Raw genomic sequence first — 26,864 nt, 5'->3', positions numbered from 1 at the left:
AAAGTTCACTTTTCTCCTCAGGTGTATTGGATGTGAAGAGACGGACCCAATTTTCCAGAGGTGCAGCCCACTCTACTTCCCTCTTTGAATAATGTTGGGGGCATCTCTCAGTCTTCAGAAAGGCTGGCCTGATACCATAAATGAAATGCATAGAATCACAGAAAATGTGCCAGTTTAGAACTTATTTTATTGAGTTATGCAATAAATGTAATTCAAAAGATCAAGAACTATTTTCTTCAATAGTTCCTGCAGCAAGAGCTAAATACTGGAGATAAGAAAAATTGCCTATATTGAAAGGATATACCCTCCCAGTCCACTAACGTGCTATTTTGGCCAAATATATGCACTATTTAAGTATTAAAAGAAGGAAGGCAGTATTCTCTTCTGCAGAAAATATCCTCAGGCCCTGCCCCTAAACATCTGTGTTGCCACCAGGGCCCCACAAAGGGTTGGAAGGTATTAGCTCAGTGATGGCCAATCTTGGCCTTCCAGCTGTTTTGGGACTACAACTCCCATCATCCCTAGCTAACAGGACCAGTGGTCAGGGATGATGGGAATTGTAGTCCCAAAACAGTTGGATCAAACGTCCAGCTGCCAGGACCCTGCCCCTCTCCAGCGTGTGGGGAAATACAGATATCATAATGGTGTTATAAAAATCTATGTTGCAGCTGCATTTGGAATACTGTGCACAGTTCTGGTTACAAAGGGTTTTGTAAAATTTGAAAAGGTTCAGAAAGAGCAAAAGAAGTCCATTGTCGGAGGCAGCAATGCTTCTGAATACCAGTTGTTGGGAGCCACGGGAGGGGAGAGGGCTCCCATGCTCAGGTCCTGCTTGTGGGTTTCCCTTTGGGGCATCTGCTTGGCCACCATGATAATATGATGCTGAACCAGGTGAGCCATTGGCCTGACCAGCAAGTTCTTCTTATGTGAATATCTGGCTGGCCATTAGTTGGTTGGAGGATGCTGGTCTAGATATACCTTGGTCTGATCCTGCGGAGCTCCTTGGGTCTTCTCAGAAGAAGACGCTCACTGTGCAAGTGTGGCAACAGGAATTGTGGGGCTCCCTGGCTTTCACCATTTCACCAAATGCAGCAGAGACATGCTTGTCTTCAAATGATTTCCTTCTTAAAGGCACCAGAAGAGGACAAGGGAAAGAAACAGCAGAACTCCCCCCAAACGCCCCATGCACCAACTTCCCTGCCCTCGAACCCAATGGGCGCTTATGACACTTGCAGAATTAGACGGTTTCTTGGTTGGGTTCAAACTTGGCTGCTTGTCGTCTGGCTTTCCAGCAGCTGCATCGGTGAGCGTCCTCTCCAGATGGACCGGCCGGCCGTTTTGGTCGCAAGCCACAACAATGTATCTCAAGCTGCTGGCTTCCGCCACATATTCGCAGTCGTCCCCGTGTCCCCGAGAGAGCCTGCAGTTTGTGATGCGGAACTTTTTGGGGCTCTTTTTGTATTCCTGGTTCTGGATCACGTATGGCTCCCCCGCCGTGCACGCCTGGTCGACGGCTTGCTCGGGAGCGTGGATGAAAGTGTTGAGCCGCTTGCACCCACTGTCGGTCTGAGAGATCCGCTTGTTCCGCATCTCACTGTTGCATTGGTTGTGGTCTATGTGATCCAGGAACGTGACGTGCTTCCTCTGGAAGGCCTTTGAGCTTTGAGCGTAGGAGACGCTGGTGGTGGAGATGGCGAGGAGGAACAGGCCCAGCAGAGGTGCCATCCTTGAAGCCATGCTGTCCGGCTGCACCTGCAGGGTTTGTATATGTACATCTTTAATAAAACTGTGATGAAACACAGGGCAAATCTGCAGCTTTAACAATCTTTCAGTGGGCTGTGTCCAGCAATAGTCTTACAGGGCAGAGACTGCTGGAACTATCACAACGCAAGCATCTCCACATGCTTTGCCCAATCCCCCTGCCTGGGACACTTACAGGAACATGGGAAGCTACCTTATACGGAGTCAAACAATTGGTCCATCTAGCTCGGTGCTGCCTACATTGACTGGCAACTGCTCTCCAGAATTTCAGGCAAGAATCTCTCGCATCCCTACCTGGAGATGCCAGCAGGGATTGAAACTGGGATTGAACCCCCGAGGTAGGGCTTTTCTCATAAGGAAGAGCTGATGCTTAAGCATTCTGCTCTTTTCCTCTCTTGATGCTTTTGTAGAGAATGCTCTTTGCCTTTTTGGCAGGACCATGGATATTTTAAATACTTTTGAAATATTAGGGTTTCTGTTTTCGAATTTGTGTTCTTCTGTATCTATTTATTATTTGTAAGCTGCCTCGGGGGGCCTTTCCCTTCAGCCAAAAGGTGGTACAGCGGTACCTCAGGTTAAGTACTTAATTTGTTCCGGAGGTCCATTCTTAACCTGAAACTGTTCTTAACCTGAAGCACCACTTTAGCCAATGGGGCCTCCTGCTGCTGCCGCGCCACCGGAGCATGATTTCTGTTCTCATCCTGAAGCAAAGTTCTTAACCCGAGGTACTATTTCTGGGTTAGCGGAGTCTGTAACCTGAAGCGTCTATAACCTGAAGTACCACTGTATATAAAGAAACGGAACACTGCAAAGTAGACCCATTGAAAGTAAATGGATACGACTAACTTGGTTCGTTTGGTTTCAGTGGGTCTGCTTTAAGAAAATTCATTTCACAAAATTGATACACAGCTCAATTGTAATAAAACAGGGTTACTGTATTTCAAGAGGTGTCAATCCGGACATTTCTTGAGCATTTTTTGGGCAATCGCCAAAAAAGTTGTTGAGATTTGGGGGGTCAGAGTTGTTGAGCTCGCCCCCCAGCTATCCACCACCGCCAAGCCACCCACGCCAAACACAGAGCCATAGCCTGAACACGAGCCATCAGCACACAACACCCCCCAAACCCCAGACATTAAAAATTCCCCCAGATAGGCAAGTAGGCCCCCCCAAAAGAGGCCATGTCGGGGATTTCCCAGACCTATGGCAACTCTAAATAAAATCTCCAAGAGGTTTACGAAAAGAATAAAACAGCGAAATGATCAGTTAAAAACAACTACTAAAACATTCAAAAATAATTAAAACCAGCTATACGCTAAACATTATACAGTGGTACCTCGGCTTACATACGCTTCAGGTTACATATGCTTTAGGTTACAGACTCCACTAACCCTGAAATAGTACCTCGGGTTAAGAACTTTGCTTCAGGATGAGAACAGAAATCGTGCTCCGGCGGCGTGGCGGCAGCGGGAGGCCCCATTAGCTAAAGTGGTACCTCAGGTTAAGAACAGTTTCGGGTTAAAAACGGACCTCCGGAACAAATTAAGTACTTAACCCGAGGTACCACTGTATATGGCTGTACAATGTTTTTAAGAGACACTGAAGAGAGTACAGTACAGCAAAAGCACGGCTGCCTGATGTCAATAGGCAGGAAGTTCCACAATATAGATGCTTCCACACTAACAGAGCAACGTCTTACAAGTGCAGAATGATTATTATTATTCCCTCTAATAGAAAACTCAAGTGGCCAAGTGTTGACTGGACTGGAATCTAAATGTGGTCTACACAGAAACTAGTGGGCTGCATCAGAATATATCTGCAGGAATGTGGAGCTTTCCAGCAACACAAAAATAAAATAAAATTATGGAAAACAAATGAAAAAGCCAGCCCCACCCCTTCTCAGAAGCCCAACCCAATGAGGACTATGCCTATCCAGCAGTCATGGAATGCTGTGTGTCAGCTGGAAAAGGAAAAGACAGGGAATGGTCTGCTGAAGGGGAGCCTGGCTAGCTGGCTGGCACATTGAACAGGAGCACTCCTGTAGGGAGTGCCGATAATGCTGCAACATTTTGTTGCAAGAGGCACTTTTGCTCAGTGCCAAGGTCCCTTGCAAAAGAAAAGAAAGCAGAAAATAACATTCAGGGGGCGGCCTGGGAGGGGGAGATTAATGGAATCATGGAATTGGAGAAGACCCTGCAGAAATACAGTACACAGGAGACCAAAACAGGGATCAAACCTGCAACCTTGGCATTATCAGCATCACACTCTAACCAACTGAGCTATCTAGTAAAGGGAAAGAGAGAAGAAGGCAAAGCACACAGCATGTTCTTGTCCCAGCAGACTGGATAAAATACATTGCAAATACAGTGGTACCTCGGGTTACATACGCTTCAGGTTACAGACTCCGCTAACCCAGAAATAGTACCTCAGGTTGCTTCAGATGAGAACAGAAATTGTGCGGCGGCAGCTGGAGGCCCCATTAGCTAAAGTGGTCCCTCAGGTTAAGAAAGGTTTCAGGTTAAGAACGGACCTCCGGAACGAATTAAGTTCTTAACCCGAGGGACCACTGTAGCTTAATTCCTTCCAGATTTGTTGCTACTGCCCTCCCGGCGAGAGAGAAGCCATCTTTGTTCACATCAGCAATGATGGGAAAAGACCTCTGTTTTCTTAAAACAGGGAGAGAGTGTTACTCACAATTTCCCCTGGCAGCCAGACCCGAAACAGACCCTCCTCTTCACCGAACCTACAAAGGAGCTGTTCTGCTTAGTCCCTCCGGTCTTCTGATCCAGTAGGAAGTTAGATTCAGGAGGAAAGTGAGCCTGTGGATTCTCCCATCTCTCAGCTAGCAGTTTGCTTGCTGGAACTTGACTCCCTTCCACTCCCTCTAAACTTTGTGGCTGATGAGTCATTTCTTTGCATGTCTGCACTTCGTTAGGATGGTTTATGCCCTGCCCCTCAGGCATCCACTCAGACAGGTTACAAAAGGCTTAAGACAGCATTTGTTTGTTTATTTATTGCACTTCTGTTCCACTATCTTTCTCCAAGGAGCTCAAAGTGGCTTACATGGTTCTCCTCACCATTTTATCCTCACACAACCCTGCAAAGTAGGTGAGGCTGAGAGAGTGAGACTGGCTCCCAAGGTTACCCAGTAAGCTTCATGTGGCCAAGTGGGGATTTGAACCCTGGTCTCCCATGTCCTAGACCGACACTCCAGCCATGCTATGGCATGCTGGCTCAACTACAATTGGCGCTAAAACAGAATAAAATGACTCAATCTGATTCAGCCCCTCCCTCTAATCCCCTTATACTGACTTTCATGGGAGTAAGTCCCCTTGAACTCTGTTTTCAGCAGAGTTCTATTCTATCAATAATGCCATATGTATCTCCACAAAGATAGCATTTCAGAGGTGTGGAACCACCACTGAGAGGTCCCTGCCCACCACTACCAGCCAGCCTCATGGTTCTTGCAGCCAGGGCAAACAGCAGGACCTCTCCTGATCTTACAGTATTGGCAGATCCATACAGGTGCACAGAGTCCTTCAGATTACAAGGTCCCAAATCATCCAGGGCTCTAAAGACTCAACACAGCACCTTTAAAAATTGAGCCTGGAAAGGTAAGGCCACCAATGTAACCAATACATTTTGCCCTCCATGCCTCTCTGGGTGGCCCTCAGAACTCTTCTCCAGGTTTACTGGCTCAATTTTCTGCGGTAGATTAGGTTAAGAGGCATTGACTGTGATGCAGCTGTCAAAAGCACAGAAACTAGATTTGCACAGTACTATTAATTTATGGCATGGTGATGGCCAAGAAAGCTACACCTTTAGAATTTCTGTCTGTTGTACAGCAGCTAAAGGCCCCAATAACCATGTCTGTGGGGGAAAAGAGGTGACAGCTCTCCTGAGGCATGAACCCTTATTGCTAGGATGTGTGAGGGAATTGCTCTGATTACACAGCCAAATGCACTCTGCACGCTATCAGAGACATTTTATCTACTACAGTTTGGGAAGTTGGTCCTCTATTTATTTGGACACTTCATAAGATATCATCACTAAATTTTGCTTGATGGCTCCTGAGGTTAAGGAGGCAACTTTTGTCCGTGTTTGGATATAATTGGGTGTAATTTTGAATCAAGATAGCAAACTGAACCTTTCATGGCTGCACTGATTTCAACAGCTGTACGGATTTTTGGGTTTCTTGCCATTTCCAAAGGAACGCCTGGTATAAAGCTGCTATTTTCACAGGTTCCCTATCATTCAAATCTAAGCAAGCTAAAATGGTGTGTATATCACACACTGAGTTTAATATCACAGTTTTGCCTCTTCACTAATTACGGGGACCCAGTGTGTAGCGGTTACAGTGTTTGGACTGGATCGAAGTTCAAATTTTCGCTGCCATAAAAATATTAGGCAGAACACTATCTCAATCTAACCTACCTCACAGGGTTGTTGTGAGGAAAAAATAAAAAGGCGGGGGACAGACAATATATGCTGCCTTGAGCTCCTTGGCTGAAAGCTGGGATATTAATGCATTAGTACATTTCCCCTTCGCTTTAAAGAGCCCCAAAAGCTATTATTTCACTGAAGCCACAGTGGTACGTTCCATTCAGTCCCTTCCTCTCCTCCTCTGTACGCCAAGGTGGTACAGCCCGCTTTGGAACACGGACGGAACCTCCCCGCCCGTCATCGATTGGAACACTATTCTTGCTCTCTCTTCTCTCTCGCACACACCCTTGCAGGGCGTCAATAGGTATGTTCCAACACGCCTATTTATCTCTTTCCCCCCCATTCTTGCGCGCGCTGTTCAGTTGGTAGGCGCCGCACGCTCTGATTGGCTGCGCCGCCCCGCAGCCGAAGCGACGGCGGCGTCGACAACGCTGCTGTTGCTGCCGCTGCTGGCAGAGTCAGTCAGTCAGTCAGCGAGTGGCCGACGGAGCGGGTTGTCCGGGGTCCCGCGTCTTTCCCCCGCCTCACCTCTTTCCCCGCCGGGGTCGCTGGCCGGGATGGCGTCGGGTAGGTGGCCGCCTCCCTCGCTGGGGGAAACCGGGGCTTGAGGCTGTCACTGAAGGGGAGGCGGGAGGGGGCGTGGCCTCTGGGAGGAGGGAAGGACCCCAGCGGGTCTGGCAGTTGCCATATTTGAGAGTGTTGCGCCTGCGCAATGACTCCTCCCACAAGTTTTAGGCCCTTTTGCAAAGGTTGCTCTCGGCTGACCCGCGAGTGCGCCTGCGCGCTCGCCCTACAGCTGACTCGTCTCACGTGCTCAAGGCCCCTTGGGACTATTCTTGGCCAGTCGAGGCGTGAGTGGCGCCTCAGTTTGTGGTTTATTTATTTTTTTTTAAACTGGAATCCTTGAAGGAGGATATATAATAGCAATAGTATTTTATTTTTTAAAATAGTAATAAAAATGATGTTGGCAATAGTTCAGTGTTTTACAGCTTTATAGTAATATTTCTCAGTTTTTATGTTTTTGTAATTTGGGAAAGGCAATACAGTAGTCTTCAGTTAGTGGGTCGGGATCAACTACTGTGTCATGTCTGATACAAGGTGGGTCACAGCAGGAGCACCACTGGCATGCAGATATGTTTTGAGTTAAAGGTGGGTCCTGGATCTGAAACCCCCCTGGGTTTCCTTATTGGGCCCTTGGTGCTGTCCCCAGGCTGCAAGCTTCGTTGGCAGTGTTTCACACCTTCCTTGAGTGTTGTTGCGTTTCTGGAATATGAACAGTTCCCTCTACCCCTCTCTCAGCCTCAGCCCTTCAACTACAATATAGTCCTATCTCCTTCCACAAGCCAGGGTCCTCCAGATGCTTGCTGGACTGCAGGTCCCAACATCCTTGACCACTGGCTATGTTTGCTGGGGCTGATTTAGTCCAAAACATCAGGAGAGCACCAGGTTTGGGAAGGCTGCTCTTAAGCGTTAAGGATGATGCTGGCTACTAATGGGGGATGCTTATGAGGCATATGTGTGGAATGTTTGGCGGTGGTCAGAGCATAGCCCTTTCCAAGTGGCTGTTGCAGTCTTAGAGTTCTTTCGCAGTGGGAGTTCAAGTTGGAAATAGGCTTCTTGTAACTGAAGGGAGGAGAGAAGCAAAACAGTTTTTGGAAACATATTGCAAACTTCTGCTGGGCACAAGCATCTTTAAGAGAGTTCTGTGGCTGTTCAACATGGCTAGCCATGCACCTATGTTAAATAGCAAATGATATCCAAGACGAGTTATTTATAGTTGTAGATACTGCACACCTCATTCACCGTGTCTGAAATCATGCTCAGCACAAGTACCCACCTGTCTTCTCAATTGTTCATCTCCAGTTGCTGACATCTCTAACAGAGGATCGAAAAAACAAATACTTAAGGCAATGATTGTCAAGCACTGTGAACTTTGGCCCCACATCTGAACTTCCTCTATCTTGTGTCCCCCACCCTTTCAACCCCAGCACCAGCAATCTTTTCCACAGATGAACATGCTGGGATTTTCATCTTCCGTTCTGTGCAGGACTGCACAGGTCTGTGGCCTGGGATATTTATCTAAGACTGGCTTTAAAGGAGGGTCTCTCCTAGTCTCTCTTAAAAACACATACAGGGAACTATTCTTGCAATAAGGCTGGGCCTCTTTTAGACTTTCTTCCCATTATCAGGTTGGAATGGAGCAGGGAACAGAGTTACTGTCACTCCTACAAATCCAATATGAATCCATGATGGTCCTTTGCCAGTGGGCATTCATCCATCCACACCCCTCTTTCCATTCTTGGCAGAAGGAAAGCTACACCTGCTTTGAGATCCAGTCATTCCCTGCTACTTTTTGCTTCCCCTTCACACTTCTCCCACCTCTTGCAAAGTTTTGGAGACTATTGCCACGTGTTCGCCTCTACATAGTTCCATCCTTATTTCAGACATTGTGATATATTGTGATGTTTAGTTGGTGATATATTGCGATACTGAAAACCAGATATTACCCAGCCCTGCCATATATGAAAAAAGGGTAGTGGTGGAGCAGACAGAAAGCTAGAGGCCAAAACCTTCACTCAGCTGTGTGGAATAGTTCTTGTACTCAGAACAATGCCCTAGACTCTGGATTCTTTAATTCTACATGTTTGTCTTTCACACTTGACTGTATTTGGTGGCTTTTGGGGTTCTAGGAGAAGATCCCATCAAGCCTGAATGTTAATTTTCATTTGCATGTAGCTCGGGCAGTTTTTCCTGGTATTGGCAGCCTTGCTCTGATACAATTTAGAAGTCCCTAGACCAGTGTTTCCCAACCTTGTGCCTCCAGCTGTTTTTGAACTACAACTCCCATCATCCCTGACTAGCAAGACCAGTGGCAAGGGATGATGGGAATTGTAGTCCAAAAACAGCTGGAGGCACAAGGTTGGGAAACACTGCCCTAGACACAGTCATATCATAAAGTTAAGACACATGGCTTCTCCCATAGACTCCTGGGAACTGTAGTTCAAAGGCACTGGGAATTGTAGCTCTGTGGGGGTACCAATGCTTCTTTGGGGAACACAGTGTGCCTTAATGTATGGTATGGATGTGATGCCCCTGCTTCTAAAAGCACACATGCAGCATTGTAACACACATGCCTCCCTGCAAGAGAGCCTGAAATCATCTGAACAGAGGACTTCTTAAGAGGTTGTGCCAGCTTTCGTTATGTAAAATAAATCATTGAGCTCCTCATCACAAATAACCAGTTCATTATAATTTTTGGCTGAAAAGTTCATTTCTTTTATAAGTGCCTACTTGGAATTTATTTTTGTTTTTGTTCCTTTAAGATTCTGGAAGTTTCAGCCATTCTGGAGATCAGCAACAAAGGTATGCAAATCTAATGATGATACCATATAGGGCTTAAACCTGTGGAGAAAAACACAAGAACCCCCATGTTGTGTAATATGTTGTCATCTTCTTGAGGCTTTTTGGAAGGTTGGTAGTTAGCATTCTGCCTCTCTCTTTTGGAATCGTTTTCCTCCATTCAAATTCCCACATGCAGAGTTACAGTTTATGTCCAAGCCATTTCTGCCACCCTCCCTTTTGCTCAGTGTTACCATTTAGCCTCCCTGTCCCGCTCTCCCAACCAGGTAAAAAGAACAGCTTGTGTACTTCCTCACAGGGAAACAAGTACAAATACCTGTCCCTTATATCCCTTTCTCTCCTGCCCGGTGCTGTATTATTTTACAGTACTTTATTTAACAAGATTTAGATATCACTTAATCAGAAAAACCTCTAAGTGGTTTACATAAAAACAGTATAAAACATTCATAAGAAAATATTGGTAAAATCAAACTTTAAAAACAAGTGGACATAATAACTTTTATCAAATACTGTATAGATAAAACCAACAGTTTAGAAACAAAAATATGTCATAAAATTGCTCACCTGGATAGGTTTGCCTAAACAAAAAAAGGGTTTAGCAGGCTTCAAAAGCAGTACAGTGGTACCTCAGTTTACAAACTTAATCTGTTCCTGAAGTCTGTTCTTAAACCAAATCTGTTCTTCAACTGAGATGTGCTTTCCTTAATGAGGCCTCTCACCATCGGTGCCCTTCCACTGTTCCGTTTCCGTTCGTAGACCGAGGTAAAGTTCGCAAATCGGAACACTACTTCCAGTTTTGTGGAGCTCGTAAGCAGGACTGTTCTTAAACCGAGGTTCCACTGTACAGCAGTGATGCCTACCTAATAACAAGAGGATCAAAGTTTCAGAGAGTAGGTGTCATGCTAAAAGGATAGATTCCTTGCAAGCGTGTAACTAACATTTTGTGGAATTTGTGAAAGTGCCATTTCACATTTTGAAGATGTTGAACGGGCACAATTGGGGTAAGGCAGTCTTTCAAGTAAGCTGGTTCCAAGCTGTTAAGGGTTTGATATACTAACAATACTGTATTGATTAAAATTACTGGATGCCCCCCCCCCCCCAAATTCAAACTTTTCATTTGGATGGCACAATTAAAGTGGTGATCTATAAAGTAGCCTCAACGGCTGTGGGTAAAATTTAGCTCTAGTCACAAAGTGTGTGCGTATATGTCTAAACAAGGTTTGTTTTATTGCAACCTAGGAAGCTGCCAAACTGAGCCATACCATTGGTCCATCTAGTTCTGCATTATCTACATTGATTCGCAGTGGCTCTCCTGGGTTTCAGGCAGGAATATTTCCCACGCCTACCTGGAGATGCTGGGGAGTAAACTTAGGACCTCCCGCATTCAAAGCAAACGCCTACGGTCCTTCCTTAATGTGAAAAAAAAATTCTACATATGGTGCAGATTGAATTGCAAAAATAAGCCAGACCGCTGGTCTGGTTTCAAATGCCTAAAGCTGTACAAATTGGAGAGATAAGTCTGTGCTGAAGTGATGTCTTAAGTGAAGGCGTTCTTTGCAAATTACTTCTGATGCGAAGTTGGTCCAGTGGGAAATTAGCACTTATTGACGTGCTATAAAAGGAACTCAGTAATTCCTCTAGAGCTTTCTCCTTCCCCTGGTGCCCTTCAGATGTTTTGGATTACAACCCCCATCTGCCCCAGCATGATACAGCTTTGGTGACTGGAGATCATGGGGGGTTGCAGCCAAAAGCATATGGAGGCACCAAGTTGGAGAAGGCTGCTCTAAAGAGCCCAGGTGCATATGTTTTTTCCAAAGAGAACAAAGTGCCAGACCGTGTGCCGCGTCTGGCTAGAAGGCGTCACTAGGGATTTCCAGAGTCACTGGTTTCTATACTTTCTGCTGGTCAACAAGAACACAGTTATGTCTCTGCAAGAACAGTTTGTGCCCTTCCCTAAATTTCAGGTTCTGTGTATAATGTTTGTGTGCCAGAAGTTGGCTTCAGTTCACAAAAGCTTAAGCTGCAACAAAGAACTGCTCTTTAAAATGCTGCAGGATGCTCAGATAGATGTGAATTCTTCTTTTTGCCCCTAGGGAGGTGCTGTGTGGAAATAACACTTATCTGCCACCTTCTCTTCCAGCTACACAGGATATAGCAACCAAGGAAATCAAAGCTATGGACAGGCACCACAGGTGAGCCAAATGACCACTTTTGTGCTGCTTTAAAAAATAAATAAATCACAGCATCAGTTTTTTTATGACAGGATCATGGTGTAATCAATGTCTTTCTTGGACCTCTTGAGAGAGATAGACAGCTGGTATTTGAGTGAACTTTGTGGGAAGAATGATCAAGTGTGACTAATAAGATACAAAAGAAAGAGCCCATTTGAGATTTAGACTGCAGAAAATATACATGTGGATTGATAGAGTGCTTGCCATTAAAAGCAAGCATGATCTCACTCTATCATGAGTTATTCCTCATGTTATAGTAGAGTGGTAATGGTAGAGTGGAGAGATGCGGGTGGCGCTGAGGTCTAAACCACTGAGCCTCTTGGGCTTGCCAAACGTAAAGTTGGCAGTTCAAATCCATGTGATGGGGTGAGCTCCTGTTGCTCTGTTCCAATTCCTGCCAACCTAGAAGTTCGAAAGCATACCAGTGCAAGTAGAAAATAGGTACCACTGTGGTGGGAAGGTTAACGGTGTTTCTGTGTGCTCTGGCACTCATCATGGTGTCCCATGCACCAGAAGCGGTTTAGTCATGCTGGCCACATGGCCCAAAAAAGCTATCTGTGGACAAACGACCTTGACCTGAAAGTGGAGATGAGTTCTGCACCCCATAGTTGAATTTGGCTGGACTTAATCATCCAAGGGTCCTTTACCTTTACATTTTGCAGAGTGGAAAGTCCTTCCAGGCCAGAGTTGAATCTGTATCAGTGTACTGTAAGGCTGATTCTCCTGGTGTATGATTTACCCAGGCAACTAAGCTGCCATGCACCTCATATCACATGCAATGTCAGGTATAGGGCATATGGGCATGGCTTGGCCAGAACAGCCTGTGGAGGCCTGGGAGAGGTCCTGAAGGTTCTCCGCTCCTGTGATAATTGGTTGGCAGATTGGTGCTGCCAGCTACTCCAGACTTCAGAGGGTTCTTTTTCTTGAGCCACATGAACAGAGGTAGTCTATAGCTTTCCCTGTTCAGCCTCCTCAACCTGGGACTGATTGATGTCACAATCACATTTATATCCCACTTTTGCGTGCCCATAGCTAGGGTTGTTGGCACACCCCAGCCCTTCTGCCAAAGTGGCATGAAGAAGTTTTGTACCTTGCAATATAATAAAGCAAACAGCAAAACAAAATGGTAAAGCCAGTGAGTGAGGGGTAAGTGGGATACAATTATTTGGAAAATATAAACCCTTTAAAAAAAAGTGGGATACCAATTTAATACTCGCAGCTGCCTAGAAGCCTATTTTGGCTTTTAAGTTATATAAAACTTAATAAATAAGAACAACCCTGTATGGTAGGTTAGGCAGGGGGCCTGTGATTAGCCCAAGGCCACCCACTGTGCCTTGTGGCTAATCAGGGGATTCAAACCCAGGTTTCCCTGCCCAAAGCATACTGCTGTAGTGGCTGTCTTGGTTTAGTTCCCTGGTCTCCACAAATGCCTGTGGCCTGACTTCTCTTTTGCCCTCTTCCTGTTCGATTTCAGGGCTATCCTGGCTATGAGCAGAGTGGGGAGAGCTCCTCTTATGGGCAAAGTTATGGAGGCTATCAAGGAAACTATGGACAGACCCAGACAGGTTTGGCTGAGCATGCTGACATTTTTGTACGTGTGCACTGTTCAGGGGCAACCGTTTACCTAAAGCGTTCCCTGTTGGATCTTCAGGTTACGGGCAGAGCGGCCAGCAAGGATATGGGGGATATGAAAATCAGAACCAGAGCTCTTACAGCCAGGAGTCTTACGGCAGTCAGGGGCAGCAGAAAGAGCCATCAGGCAGGTAAGGAGACTGACTTGTTTTGCCTGAACCTGATAAAAGTGCGTCACTAATTTAACTACTAACATCCTCCAGCTCCAGCTGCTGTAAAGTTCTCTGTGTTGCGAAGCAGTGAAAACTTGTAGAAAGATTAACTCTTTAACTACTCTTTCTTTTGCATTGGCTTCCTGATTGGGGGGAGGGAAGGGGGGATGCAGATTAATTCTGGCTTTCTTAGGCTTTTGCTGGACCATTTTCTACACCAGCAATGAAATCTCTATTGTTCTCTGCCAGTTTCAGGGGGCGAAGATTGCTGGTGTAGATTATTGGCTGGGTGAGTTAAGCTGGGATTCTGCTTGTCGTTACAATATAAGCAGAGGTGATTGTGGCCGTACAGGAATTGGTCGTGATGGGGTTGATAGAAATTGGAGATTTTTAAGCAGAGGTTGGATGATCATCTGACAGTGATTCTTCAGCAGTGGTTCCTGCATTGTAGTTCAGTGACAGGGCATCTGTTTTATATGCAGAATGTCCCAGGTTCATTCCCCAGCATCTCTAGGTAGGGTTGCGAAAGACTCTGTCTCAGGCCCTGGAGTGTGGCTTCATTTCACCGTATACAGCAGTGGGCTGGATGAGCCAGTTCTCTGACTGCATTGCCTTTGTCTTGACTGCCTTGGAACTCTGTCCTGTATATGCATTGTCAATAAGCCGACGAAACTTCTGCACATTTCGGTCATGCCTTCTTCATCAGTTTTCTCCTCTGTTTCAGCAATAGGACTTCCTACGACCAGAAGTCCAACTATGGGCAGCAGCCAGGTTCATATAACCAGCCCTCAGGTTACAGTCAGCCACCAGGGTCCTATGACCAACTGTCCGGTTACAGCCAGCAGCCAAAGCAGTTTGACCAGCCGTCGGGTTACAGCCAGCAGGGACAGCAGCAAAGCTCGTATGACCAGCAGTCAGGTTACAGCCAAAACCGAGGCTCCTACGACCAGCAGCACGATTTGGGGCCACAGCAAGGCTCCTACAACCAGAAGTCCAACTATGGGCAGCCGCCAGGATCGTACGGCCAGAACCAGCCGTCCTACCAATCCCAGCAGAAGGAAAGCTATGGCCAGAACATGCAAGGTAAGCCTTGCACAGGCTGCCCAGAAATGTTTTAACGAAAGCAGCATCACATGCTTCGGTAGCCTATAATGCTCCAGGGTCACTTAGGCCACATTTACACCATACATTTAAAGCACTGTGATACCATCATGGCTTCCCCCAAAGAATTCTGGGAGCTGTAGTTCGTTAAGGTTGCCTAGTTGTTAGGAGACGCCTCTTGTCTATCAGTCCACAGTAACTGCTTTGTAATTCTTCAGATGATCGTCGTGAGAAGAGTAGGTATGGTGAAGAAAACAGAGGCTATGGTGGACCCCGAGGAGGTGGAAGCAGGTTCGATTCTGACAGCAGAGGCCCGATGTTGGGCTTAAGGTAAAGGATTTTTACACTAGTAGCTGCAGAGGTTGTATGTGGCTGCCTCTCCCACTGTTTTTCAGGCTTGCTTGAGTGGATGCTCATGCAAAAACCTTTGAGATTTGAAGGCAGTGGATTTTTTTTCTTCTTCAAGCACTCTGTGATGGGTACTGCCTGAAAACTGGACAAAATTGATGGGAATGGCATACCAACCAAGATTCTCCAATGTAGAAATGGAATCTCTTTCTGCAAGATAAAATAATTGGGTATCATGGGACACCTCCAGTGCCTTTTGACCAGTAGGATCCAGCCATACTTTCAGCAAAGAATTTGGCTACACTTGTTGGTTCATTTTAACAAGTGAGGTGGGCAATGATTCTTCTCAGCTAACAGGTCCTTCACCTTTTAACAGCACCTTGGCCTGATTGTACCATGAGAAAACCAAGTCAAACAACTCTTATAAGCCCTGTTCAGGCATTTATGACTTAAATGACTCTAGTAAGGGTCCCTGCCCTTACCCTGCCATTCTTCCTTGCCAGCCCCATTGCTCTCAGTATTTGTGGGTCAGCGATCTAAAGTGTGACCTTGATTGTGCCAGGTTTTAAGTCACATGGGGAACCTATGTTCGTTCCCCCCATGCATGGACAGTGAGCGCTCTGGGGTGAGGTCAGTAAGCATTGCCCCACAGTTGGAATTGTGCAAGTCCTGAAAACCCCAGCAAGGCTACAGCCACTGGAACAAGTTGAGCTAGGTTTTTTCCTGTTCACTTCGCGACCCTAGTGGGCATTGAGCTGAGACACCCATAAGCTTGGGCCTAAGCTGGGATTGGGTGCCTGGTTTCCCCCAGGCCCAGCTTTTCTCCCCATTTTACACCTTAGCAAGCCAAATGGATGAACACTCTTCCTTAGTGGAATGATTTAAAGTTGAGCATACAAGCCCTGGCTGCTGTGTTCCTAAGGCTATATCAGCATGATTAAGTCAAGCAATTCTGACTATTAAAGACAGCATGATGTCAAGCGATACTGAAAATATAATTAATAGTATACCATTGTTCATGATTAGCAAGCATTCCCTTAAATTATGTTACCAGCTAAGATTCTCAAACCCAACTTAGGATGGTTGATTTCCAGCTTGATGAAGCTCCCTGAGCTCTGTGGAGTGTTTACGGCAGGCAGTGATATACTGGATTTGCTGCCCAGACAGAAGGAATTCTCTGCTTGTCTGTGTGGCTGGCTATCTGTGGCCAGTTTCTTACCAGAGCAGAGTCTAGTAAAAGCAGGCTTGTCACACGGCAACTTCAAGACAGTGCAGGCTATATCGGCAGTGCTGGAAGCTGCCTCATAAAGCAGTCTGTGTGAAGCCAGTGGTGGGCAATAAATGTTTCCACATTGCTAAACAAGATTTGTAGTGGTGGCTGCTCTTTCAAAGAGATTGGAATAGATGTGGGGGAACCCGAGGCCTCTCAGTAGCCCCACTCTATACACACCTCTAATGCTTTCCCTTGGCTGGAATGTGTCCTTTAAATTGTAGTGATTATTCATGCTTGGGTGGAGGATGAAGAGAGGCTTGTGTGTGTAGAAATGTCTGGCTTTAATGTGGCTGGAAGGTACCCTATTTCCCAGAGGTCCACAGCCTTCCTGGTCCCATTCTCTTTCATGGCTGCTTATTCTCGCGCTTGCTACCATTGGCATGTGGCCCCTGGGATGTTGTCCACGATGGGGTGCAGCTTTCTGGCTGAGAAGGGTTCCCTGCCCCTGGAATGCAAGCTTGCATCTAGACAGGCCATGCTAGAGAGAGGTAGCATGCCTGTTGAGATGTGCCAAGCCGAAGCTCAGGTTGCCCATTGATGCTTGTGTAGGAAATAGGGAGAGGGGGCAGAAGCTTGGCGGAGGACTACTTGCCATATTGCACCTCTGCAGGTTCTCAGAAACAAGGTATAAAAAAGAACCAGATTTATTAAGGTGAGGCAAAGCTGCGCATATGTTTCCTACCCTGGTCAGGGGTGGGGGCCAAATGCAGCCCTCTGGGCTCCTGTATCTGGGTCACAGGACTCTTTCCAAAGCACATCCTTTTCCTCAGCCAAACCCCGTCTTCCCCAGGCCATCCCCTTCACCAGCCCTGCATCATACTCTCCTTGAATGTTTTTGCCTGACTGGAATGTGTCCCTGAACTCTTGCTTGCCTGGGTGGGAGATAGTCTTAGTGCCGAAAGGTACTGTCCAAAGGTAAAATGTACACCTGTTGCTCCACTCACTTTTGCCTTTGCCCTGCCTACTGCTGCCATTTTGCTCCTAGAGGGGATGTGGCCCTTGGGCAGAACCAGTTCCTTCACCCTGGCCTTTGGTGTCCCACCTGTCTTCTCTGCAGCTGAATCTCCTGGCCACCAGGGTCAGGGAACCTGGAGCTTTGCAGATCTTCCTGGACTGCAGCTCCCATCATCCCTGACCATGCTAGCAGCGGCAGGCTCTTCCCTGCTCCACACACCTTGCTTTAAATTATGCACTGATGAATCCCTTTACCTGCAAATTCTGGAGTTAAGTACTGGCTTACAGTTTAAATTTAAATAAGAATAAATAGTGTGTCACTTGGTGAAATAGGTCCCTACCAGTCAGAAGTTAAGGAACATTGGTTGTGGTTTGCCGCCACTTGGGCCTGCCACTAGTTGGAGTCTTGTTTGGGTGGAAGGTGAGAAGGCACTGCCCCAGTTAAGCTGATGATGGAAGAGGGCCTTGCCTTCTCGCTCCCTCGGTGCCTCAGGTTAAAGTGCTTGACAAGCCCTTGTGGGAGCTTAAGCTACAAAGTGCGACTGGACAGAAACCAGGCGCTGCTACTTGAGGGCAGAGGAAGAGTGTATTTTGGTGACACAGAAAGGAAAGGGCAGTGGTTCAGAAGCGTTTGGTTGTAGCTTGCTCAGTTTCAGAGTGGAGGAGTTGGGTGGGTGGCATAGTTGAGTGCAGTAGGTCACAACTATTAAAATAACTGTCTATAACAGGATACAATTTCTGTTGTGTGTCAGTATCTCTAAATATAAACCTTCTCTGATGTCCAGCAAACCTCACTGTCGTTCTAGACTTTACGGCCACATTCACACCATGCATTTAAAGCTCTATGAGACATGTGGTTGAACAGTCATGGCTTCCCCCAAAGAATTCTGGGAGCTGGAATTTCTTAAGGGGGCTGAGAGTTGTTAGGAGGTCAGTATTCCGCTCCCACAGAATTGTAGCTCTCGGAGGGAATAGGGGTCTCTTAACAACTTGCAGCCCCCATGACAAACCACAGCTCCCATAATTATTTTGGGGAAGTTGCAGTGCTTTAAATGTATGATGTGAATGTAGCCAATCTTTATTATCTCTTACTGAGAACAATTATTAATTTTTTGCATTTACTTGGATCTGGATATACTCGTATTTTTTTAGCAATTTGAAAATCTAAATCCTGTTTTTTTAAAAAGCAAAAGAAAGCCTCCAGAACTTGGAGAGGGGCAGCCATGACATTCCCAAACTGATATGACAGCCCTGTGTTTGGTTCCAAATGTGACCTCTCTGTTTATAAGACTTGGAGTCACTCTTGCAATGCAGGGAGGCTTGAATGAGAGCAAAGGTTGGCATTCTGATGCTTGTTTCCTTGTTCCCCTCGCATATGTAAAATAATTCCCAAATAAGGAAAGAGTCTGCTCATGACTGTAGGTCAGTCCTTTTTTGTGTGTGAAGCATCTCCTGGATTGGAGTTTAAAAACTGGATGTATTTTTGGTCCTAGATTTTAGGACCAAAATTATTTATTTATTTGCATTGTTTTATCCCACCCTTCCAATGCACTCTGGGTGGTTTACGAGCTTCCCCTCCCACCTTTTTTTTATCCTCACAGCAGCCTTATGAGTTACGATGGGCTGACAAATAGTGACCAGCCTTAGCCTGAGAGAGAATGACTGACCCATGTTCACGGAGTGAGCTTCATAGGCTGCTGGGGCTTTGAACCTATATATCGAACCTAACCCAAATGTTGTGCTGCACAGCTAAGGATGCAGATTTTATTGGAAGCCAGAGGGTGGTATTTCTCCAAACTCGTGAAAGGCTGTCCTTTTAAAAAATGAGCCAGAGTATATTTTACCCCACCCTTCCTGCCATGAGTTCAGGATGGCACATAGAACTTCCTCCTCTTGTATCCTCACAACAACCTTGTGGAGGTTAGGTTGAGAGGGAAGCTTGGCCGAGAGTGAACTTCATGACTGATGCAGATTTAAGCCCAGGTCTTCCTTGTCAAACACTGTGACTGCTAGTCCAGACTAACTGCTGTTAGCCTAGAAAGAGTCATCCCCTCTCTCTCCCACCCCCGCTCATGCATATGCACACCCACACATTTTTTGCAATTACTCAAGCATTCTCTCTGGCTTGTGCCCTTGTGACTAGAAAACTGCATTACTCTTTATTTCTTTATCATGCACCTGCTGTCTATATAGTGTGCATAAACTTCTGCAAAGGACAGATCAGACCTTTCCCCTCGAGCGTGTGCACCATTAAGAATATACACACCCCTCTCCCAAAACGAAACCCCATGATCAACCAGTCACAGCAAATAAACTCCTTGGTCTGAACAGAACTCATGGTTTGTTTAGGGCAGAGCTCAAGAAACAAACCCCGTGGGATGGTGGCTGCATCTCTCGTCTTCACATGCACACCTGTTGAGCGCATCCCAGGTGTAAAAAGCATCTTACAAATTACTGTTGGGATTTGGGGCTGCAGAAGTGGGCCTGGGAACACCTGCATACCTACCCTCTTCTCTTAATCAATGAGACTAACAGGAGCTCCAGAGCAGGAGCTGAGCACGTGTTATTTATTGCTGAAGGAGTGTGTGCCACTTCTTAGGGGATACATTCAGCAGCTGCACGGTAACATTCAGTAAGTGTGGCTTTTGAGCCCTTGGGCTCAGGGTGTAGAGACTTTAAAAGAAGGAATCACTTCTTCAATTTTTCCTCTACAGTGGTGGTGACCGAGGTGGCTTCAAAAATTTTGGTGGTAAGTTCTGAGCATCGGAAATAAAACATTTCAGTGGAAATTCCACATTAAAAGCCCAATAAATAAATAAATAACAGTCTTTAAAAGCCACCAAATACCATGTTCCATTAGAAGCCTTTTATTTTTTGTTGTTCTCTTTGTTTTCCCTCTTTGAGCTGAGGCTGGTGTGTACGTGTGCTTTAAAAGAAAAAGAAAAAAAGGTGCTCGTAATAATAAAGTTAAAAACCAGGATTCCGGTTTCTTTTCTCTTCCTTTTGTCCATTTGCATGAAAGGATTTTTGTTGTTGTTCCTTTCCTTGCCACTTAGTGGCGCGTAATGCAAAGTTCTGCTAAGCAAAACCTACCAGTGAGAGAACAATCGCGGCACACGACTTGAGAATGGCCAGCCAGGACCCACAAGATGACCCCCCCACCCCTTAAACCTGGGTGGCAGATGCCACAACCTTCGGTTTTTAAAAAAAGACTGTGACCAGTTTTCTTCTTGGATGCACCTTCCTTCATTTTTAATCATCTCTTCTAAATCTTGTCTCGGCTTAAGGGTTGTTGCATATACCTTTTCATTAATTCAGAATTCATTTACGTCGTCAGTTTGTGTATCGTCAGGTGTTGTTGTTTCTTTGGCTAAAATACCCTTTGGTTTTTCTCTCAACCATTTCAGGTCAGAGGGATTATGGGCAGAAGCCAGACACAGGTAAGCACATCAGCATATAGCTCCACAGCCTTCTATTATTTCCTTCACTTTCAATGGCGGCACACAGCAGTCTTCCTCTTCAACGGGGAGGTGCACCAATCTTCTTAGGTGCTTTATGTTCAGCCTGGCGAAGAGAAGGCTTGAGAGCTGATGTAAGAGGGCTGTCACATGGAAGATGGAGTGATCCTGTTTTCTGCTGCTCTAGAGGGTAGGAAATGAAATATCCTTCATTAGGCATAGCAAATGACACATTATCAAACAAACACCGTATACAAATGGTGTAAATACGAACTCAGCATAACAAAGTTTGTCCCAGTCAGATCTTTAACTCCAGATAAAATCAATTTGCATAAATAATGCAACACAACACTACCACCTCACCAATCAATTAAGAACCACTAAATCTCTTTATAATGGCCCAGTCTTTCTACATGGGCAGCACTCAAAAATTCAGCCACTATTAAAATAATTTGATCATTCCTGTCTGAGAGCAGGTCCCGAATCGTTAGAGGGTAGGATCTGAACCAACTGATTCAAATGACAGGAGTGTCTGACTAAACATTAGGAAGAACTTTCTTAGGGTAAGAGCTGTTTGACAGTGGAATGGGCTCCCTCAGAGGGTGGTGGACTCTCCTTCATTGGAAGTATTGAAACAGATTTTGTATGGGCACCTGACAGTGATTCTTCAGCTGTGGTTCATGCATTGCATGGGGTTAGACTTGATGACCCTTGGGTTCCCTCCCGACTCTACAGTTCTATTATTCTATTTCCTAAACTTAGGTTCTCTGACACAGCTTCCCCATATACATGCAGAGTTTTCCATACCATAGTGGGCTGTTGAGCCTTGCAGATGCAATGGTGACTGTTCTGACTTGAGTAGCCTTGGAAATCTGTTCCTTCTAGCTTGGCCCCTGCAGAAGTTATTTCAGGTTCTAAAATAACTCTGGCTCCTCTGTGATGTAGATTCGGAGTCTGACAACTCTGATAACAACACCATCTTTGTACAAGGACTGGGAGATGACGCTTCAGCAGATCAAGTTGCCGAGTATTTCAAGCAAATAGGTGTCATTAAGGTGGGTGAAGTAGTAAAACTACTTACAGAGAAACCTGGTAAGATTGTGGGGACAATGCCGTTGAGGCAGGTGATAGTTCATAACAAAATCCTCAAATGGATAAAAGCAAGGTACGTCTCCTAAGTTGGATGACCAATCAGAAAACTGAGGCATTTCAGGTTTCTGATTGGAGCATACGTAAGGTTGGACTTGGTGAGTGTCCATAATTGTAGAGCAGGCATCAGACTTATTTTTTACACACAACACCCTGGTGTTGGTGCCTTAGCTATCTGAATTTGGTCTCTGACAATCTCAGGAAGTCACTGGCATGGTGGGTGTAGGAAAGCAGCTGGCTTTTCTGTCTTGAGTCCAAGAAGTTAATTATACCTTCCCTAACTGTCATGGATTCAGCTAGAAGTTACTCTTGTTCCTGTAGGACTTGGTGGTGATGAACTCTTGTTAACCAACTCCCAAAATCTGTCTGGGTTTTCCCCCTTCACTGTCACCTGGCCTCTGTTTTTGATGATGCAATTTCTTGCTGGAGCTCTACCAGTGGAAGTTCTTAGAGTGAAAAGACCAAAAGATTAGTGATCCAACTTCCTATCCATATGGAGACCCGTCACCTATTAGCCTCCGCTCAAAATTTTCGCTTGTACCAATGTGCACATCCATTGCAAAAACATAGCTGTTACATGTTTCCAGATATATATTTGAGGTGTGGGTGGGGATTCACCCCTCTGGCACCCAACAGCCTTTCTCTGGTTGCTGGTGCTCCAGAGCAGGAGGTGCCAGCCTTCTTAGGTCAGTGGCACTTTTTGGAAATTTGAGAGAGTGCCATGGGCACCAGTCACGCAGTTTGTGGCTTAATCTGCCATGTCTAGAAGATCAGAGAAAGCCAGAACCATAACACTGAGTGGTCCTGCCCCACATTAGTCCCCCACCACCAATGCCAGACACAGCAGTTCTGTATTATATGGAGGGTGACGACAGGCCCTTCTCTCTTTTTTCTTCCCAGACTAACAAGAAAACTGGCAAACTCATGATTAACCTCTATACGGACAAGGATACTGGGAAGCCAAAGGGCGAAGCGACAGTGTCTTTTGATGACCCACCGTCTGCTAAGGCAGCCATCGACTGGTTTGATGGTAAGACTGGCCTCCTTCATCTCGGTAGCCAGTACATGATTCCCCTCCTCCTTTTTATGCAGCATTCTTAAAACAACTAAGATCAAGAGTGATGGTGAACTGGAGGCTTCTTTCACAACAGGATCTGGAGAACTCATGGCTTGCTAATTTGCCCTGCTTTCTCTCTCTCCCTCCCTCCTGCTGGCTCATTTAAAGGTTCTTGTAGGCACCAACTAGCTTTACTTTATAACATATAGTCCTTGAGATGCAAGATGTTGTAGTACAACATCTCACATCATCCACAGCCAGCACGGCCCATGTTTGAAGGGTGGTGGGATTTGTAGTCCAATGGCATCTGGGAACCAAAGGTTGAGGAAAGCTGTCTCAGACTTTTGGAGCTGGTTTTTTTTTGGGGGGGGGTGAGAGCACAGGGAGTACATATCCTCAGTCAAGTAACCGAGCTTTTAGCCATCTCTTCTAGGATCTGTGATGGAAGGTTTCTTTTTCATTGTGCCTGAGCAGCTGTGGATTTTTCTTTCCTTCCTTTTAATTTAAAAAAACAAGAATTATTAATTTTTTTTTTCAGGAAAGGAATTCAACGGCAGTGTTATCAGGGTTTCCTTTGCAACCAGACGGCCTGAATTCCTGCGAGGAGGCAATGGAGGTGGTGGTGGTGGTGGTCGCCGAGGTAGGAACAGGACCACCTCCCCGGTCTCCTTTGCATATGATCCAGAGGTGCTGTTATTTTGAGACTGGGAGTGTGGGGAGCAACTTTCTCCCCTGAATCTCTTTTTGGCTGTCCCTCTCTCCGAAGCAGGGAGCAGAGGTCATTCTGATGCTTTTCAGCTCAGTCCTATCCACATGTGTGTCTTTGGTTTAACTGCAATGTATTTGTGACCGCAGGTTCCCGAGGAGGGGGCTTCGGAAGAGGCGGCGGCTTCCAGGGCCGAGGCGGAGAACCCAAAAGTGGCGACTGGGTTTGTCCCAACCCGTAAGTTCCTATCCTTAGGCCTGTATCTGAATAATAATAATAATAATAATAATAATAATAAATTTTATTTATATCCCGCCCTCCCCAGCCGAAGCTGGGCTCAGGGCGGCTAACAACAGTCAAAATAGTTCAACATTCTAAAAACATTCATTATAAAATTAATTAAAAACAAATTAATGGCAACCATCAAGCAAAATTCTGTGCAGGTTGCCAGAGGAGGGAGTCAGGCTGCGCCCTGACCAAAGGGCTTCATCTTCTTCCACGTTGGAACATAGGAAGCTGCAATGCAAGCTGAGCAGCATAGGGTATCTGTGGCCCTCCAGATGTTGTTGAACTTGAGAGTTGCATCATCCCTAACCACTGGCTGGGCGCTGAGTCCAGGTTAGGTTGAGAGTGAGCGACTGGTCCAAGGTCACCCGATGGGTCTAATGGCAGAGTTTCAACCCTGGTTTCCCACGTCCTAGCCCAGCCAGGACTCTAACCACTACACCACACTGGCTATTATTTTTATTGCATTCTGTTTTATTGATGGTATTTGTAGTCTGCTCCTCATATGTTTTCAGTCACAGGGCTGGAAACAAAAGTAATAAAAATAAACGCCATATACAAAAATTGCAACAACACAACTTAGCATTTCCAAGTGTCCCCCCCCTCCTAAAAAATCCAGAGCACTTTCTAAAACGCGTGTTTCCTTGTTTCCTTCAGGAGCTGCGGCAATATGAATTTTGCCCGTCGAAATTCCTGCAATCAGTGCGATGAGCCCAGGCCGGATGATGGGCATCCGTCAGGAGGAGGTGTGTAAAAAAAACAAAACCCCAAAGCAAACCATAACCCCAGAAATGGGGTGGGGGGCAGGATGCCACAGCTTGGAGAAAGCGTTCCCTTGTGTTGCTCATCTTGCTTTTCCCCCCCACAGACTTCCGCGGCCGGGGAGGCTTTGGAGGCGACCGGGGATTCAGAGGCCGCAGAGGTGGTGGCTTTGGCGGAAAAATGGGAGGCCGGTCAGTGCTGAATTTATTTACTTATTGGAATGGCCAAAGGGCATGTTAGATCTGGGATTTACCCAAATCAGTATTCCCCATCATTGCGTCTTCGGCCACATTCACACCCTACATTTAAAGCGCTACGATACCACTTTAAACTGCCAGGGCTTCCCCCTCCCAAAGAATCCTGGGAGCTGTAGTCTCTGAAAGGTGTTGAGAGCTGTTAAGAGGCCCCTGGTTCCCCCTTACATGGCTCCAGTTTCCCATAGTTCCCTGAGACGAGGGATTGATTGTAAAACCAACCAACCCCCAAAATGCAAGTGTTTTTCATAGAATAATTTAAAGTATTCTGAAGAAGGAACTGATAAAAATGAACAAGCTTTAAAAAGAAGTAGACACAGTACAATGAACAGTTTTAAAAACAAAAGTGTTATGTCTAGATAGGCCACAGGTCAGGAGATGCTGATGATTGTGATGATTTGTTACCTGCCCTTCACCAGCAGGTCCCGGAGTGGGTTGCAACAGTTTTAAAATTCAGAGTTAAAAGCAGTTAAAACATACTACATCCACAGGCATAGCTTGGGTCCTGGAAATGCACATCTCAGGAGTCAAAGGCTGGAGGAAGGAGATGAGAAAAGGGAAGTTTTTTGGAAAACTTGGCTTAGGGTGCCTTGTCCACAAATTTACACCTGGTCCATTGAAGCTGTCCAGACCTTTACTGCTTGCAAGGGTGCCAGCCAGGTCCATAGTCCAGGTGGCTGGTTCTAGGGTGCAGTCACTGGACACGAAGGTATTCAGGTTAAAAAAACAACCTCCTTTCTTTCTCTTCCAGAAATGACTTCAGAAGCGATCAACGCAACCGACCCTACTAAGAACAGCTGTGAAGGTCCCCCCTCCCTAACCCATCTTTCTGACGGCTTTTCACAGCAAACTTTGCTGAGTTTCGCCTGCTGCTTTATACCCCACATGGCCTCTTTTGGATAGTGGAATTAAATGTGAAATTGGATTTTTTTTTCTTCATTTGGCGGGAGGGAACTTGGGTCAGATTCCTCCCCCTCCTTTTTTATTTTACTTTTAAAGCAAGTCCATCAAAATTTTCATCTTCTAATTTCCATCATCCCCCCCTCCCACCACCCCCAACTCTCCATCACCTAAAAAAAAAGAAAAGAAGCCTCTCTCTTCCACGGGCTGTTGAAAAAAAAGAAGGAATGAAATTGTAAAATATTTGCCAAAAATCTGACATGTTTTATAATTCAAACAATAAAAGCTGATTGTTTATTTGTGACATTTTGCCTGTTTTCCCCGCCCTTATCCGGGAACCCCCATCAACCCCTGTGTGTTTAGGAAGGAAGTGTTGAACTGCATGGATACTTGGGACTCTTTGCAGAATCTGTGTTGCAGAAAAATATGGAGTGGGAATAGCTGTATTTGGCAGTTCATCTAAATTTGGCAAAGCGGAATATATTACTGTAGCTTTTTTAAATTTACAAGTGGGAGAGAGCGAGAGGCATTAAGCTGTAAGGGCCCTCGCCTCTAGAAATTTTACTAAACATTGTCCACATACAAGTGTATACTTTCACTCAAAGAGAACAAGAAGCTTCTGAGGGTGGGGGAGAGAGAACAAAAAGCCAAGATTTCTTGAGATACTAACTGTTGCAGGCAGTACCAATTTATGCAGCTTTTCTGTATGTGGTGGAATGTATCCAACCATTATCATTATCACAATTGCACTTTAGTCACATTTTCCACAAAATATCAACTCAAAGCAACTTGCAGTATAATGCAAAAATAAAAATCTTCATAGAGCTGAAATGAAAGCTAAAAACATTGATGCGCATGAAAAGCTGCATTAACAAATCCCACCCACTTAGAGGCCACAATGTCAACCAGGTTAAAAATTTGGCTCAAAAGTGTTTTGTTGCCTGGCACCTACATTTGGTCTGTGATGGCTCCAAGCATACCAGTGAAAAGACCCATTCTCATGTTGCTACCATCCAGATCTCACTGAGGGCCTTTTGAAGA

At 45.7% G+C, this 26,864-nt stretch overlaps 2 protein-coding genes across 4 annotated transcripts; one reads left to right on the top strand and one right to left on the bottom strand.

The window, feature by feature from the left end:
• Nucleotides 1-167: 167 nt before the first annotated feature.
• On the bottom strand, nucleotides 168-6,835 carry LOC309357974 (angiogenin-like). Of its 2 annotated transcripts, none has more exons than XM_081890724.1 (2): nucleotides 6,730-6,835; nucleotides 168-1,752 (listed from the first exon to the last, which is right to left on the bottom strand). In XM_081890724.1, the coding sequence occupies exon 2, from the start codon at nucleotides 1,735-1,737 to the stop codon at nucleotides 1,126-1,128; it is 612 nt and encodes a 203-aa protein (XP_081746850.1). In that variant the 5' UTR covers nucleotides 1,738-1,752; nucleotides 6,730-6,835; the 3' UTR covers nucleotides 168-1,125. The 2 variants fall into 2 exon arrangements, with proteins under 2 accessions (XP_081746850.1, XP_081746849.1); XM_081890723.1 differs by lacking the exon at nucleotides 6,730-6,835 and adding an exon at nucleotides 4,453-4,742.
• Nucleotides 6,629-26,127, top strand: TAF15 (TATA-box binding protein associated factor 15). 2 transcript variants are annotated; one of them, XM_081890514.1, is made up of 16 exons: nucleotides 6,629-6,768; nucleotides 9,525-9,564; nucleotides 11,702-11,753; nucleotides 13,267-13,357; nucleotides 13,444-13,555; nucleotides 14,301-14,659; nucleotides 14,896-15,007; nucleotides 19,967-20,001; nucleotides 20,660-20,692; nucleotides 21,656-21,765; nucleotides 22,760-22,889; nucleotides 23,455-23,556; nucleotides 23,772-23,859; nucleotides 24,565-24,653; nucleotides 24,776-24,860; nucleotides 25,675-26,127. In XM_081890514.1, exons 1-16 carry the CDS (start codon nucleotides 6,759-6,761, stop codon nucleotides 25,712-25,714), a joined length of 1,488 nt encoding a protein of 495 aa, XP_081746640.1. In that variant the 5' UTR covers nucleotides 6,629-6,758; the 3' UTR covers nucleotides 25,715-26,127. The 2 variants fall into 2 exon arrangements, with proteins under 2 accessions (XP_081746640.1, XP_081746641.1); XM_081890515.1 differs by lacking the exon at nucleotides 13,267-13,357 and having other exon boundaries at nucleotides 11,655-11,753; nucleotides 13,403-13,555.
• The last annotated feature ends 737 nt before the right edge of the window (nucleotides 26,128-26,864 follow it).

Source organism: Podarcis melisellensis, assembly GCF_964234715.1.
Source record: "Podarcis melisellensis genome assembly, chromosome: 15".
In the NCBI taxonomy this organism is placed as follows: Eukaryota; Metazoa; Chordata; class Lepidosauria; order Squamata; family Lacertidae; genus Podarcis; species Podarcis melisellensis.
This window is presented reverse-complemented; position numbering and strand designations above follow the sequence as displayed.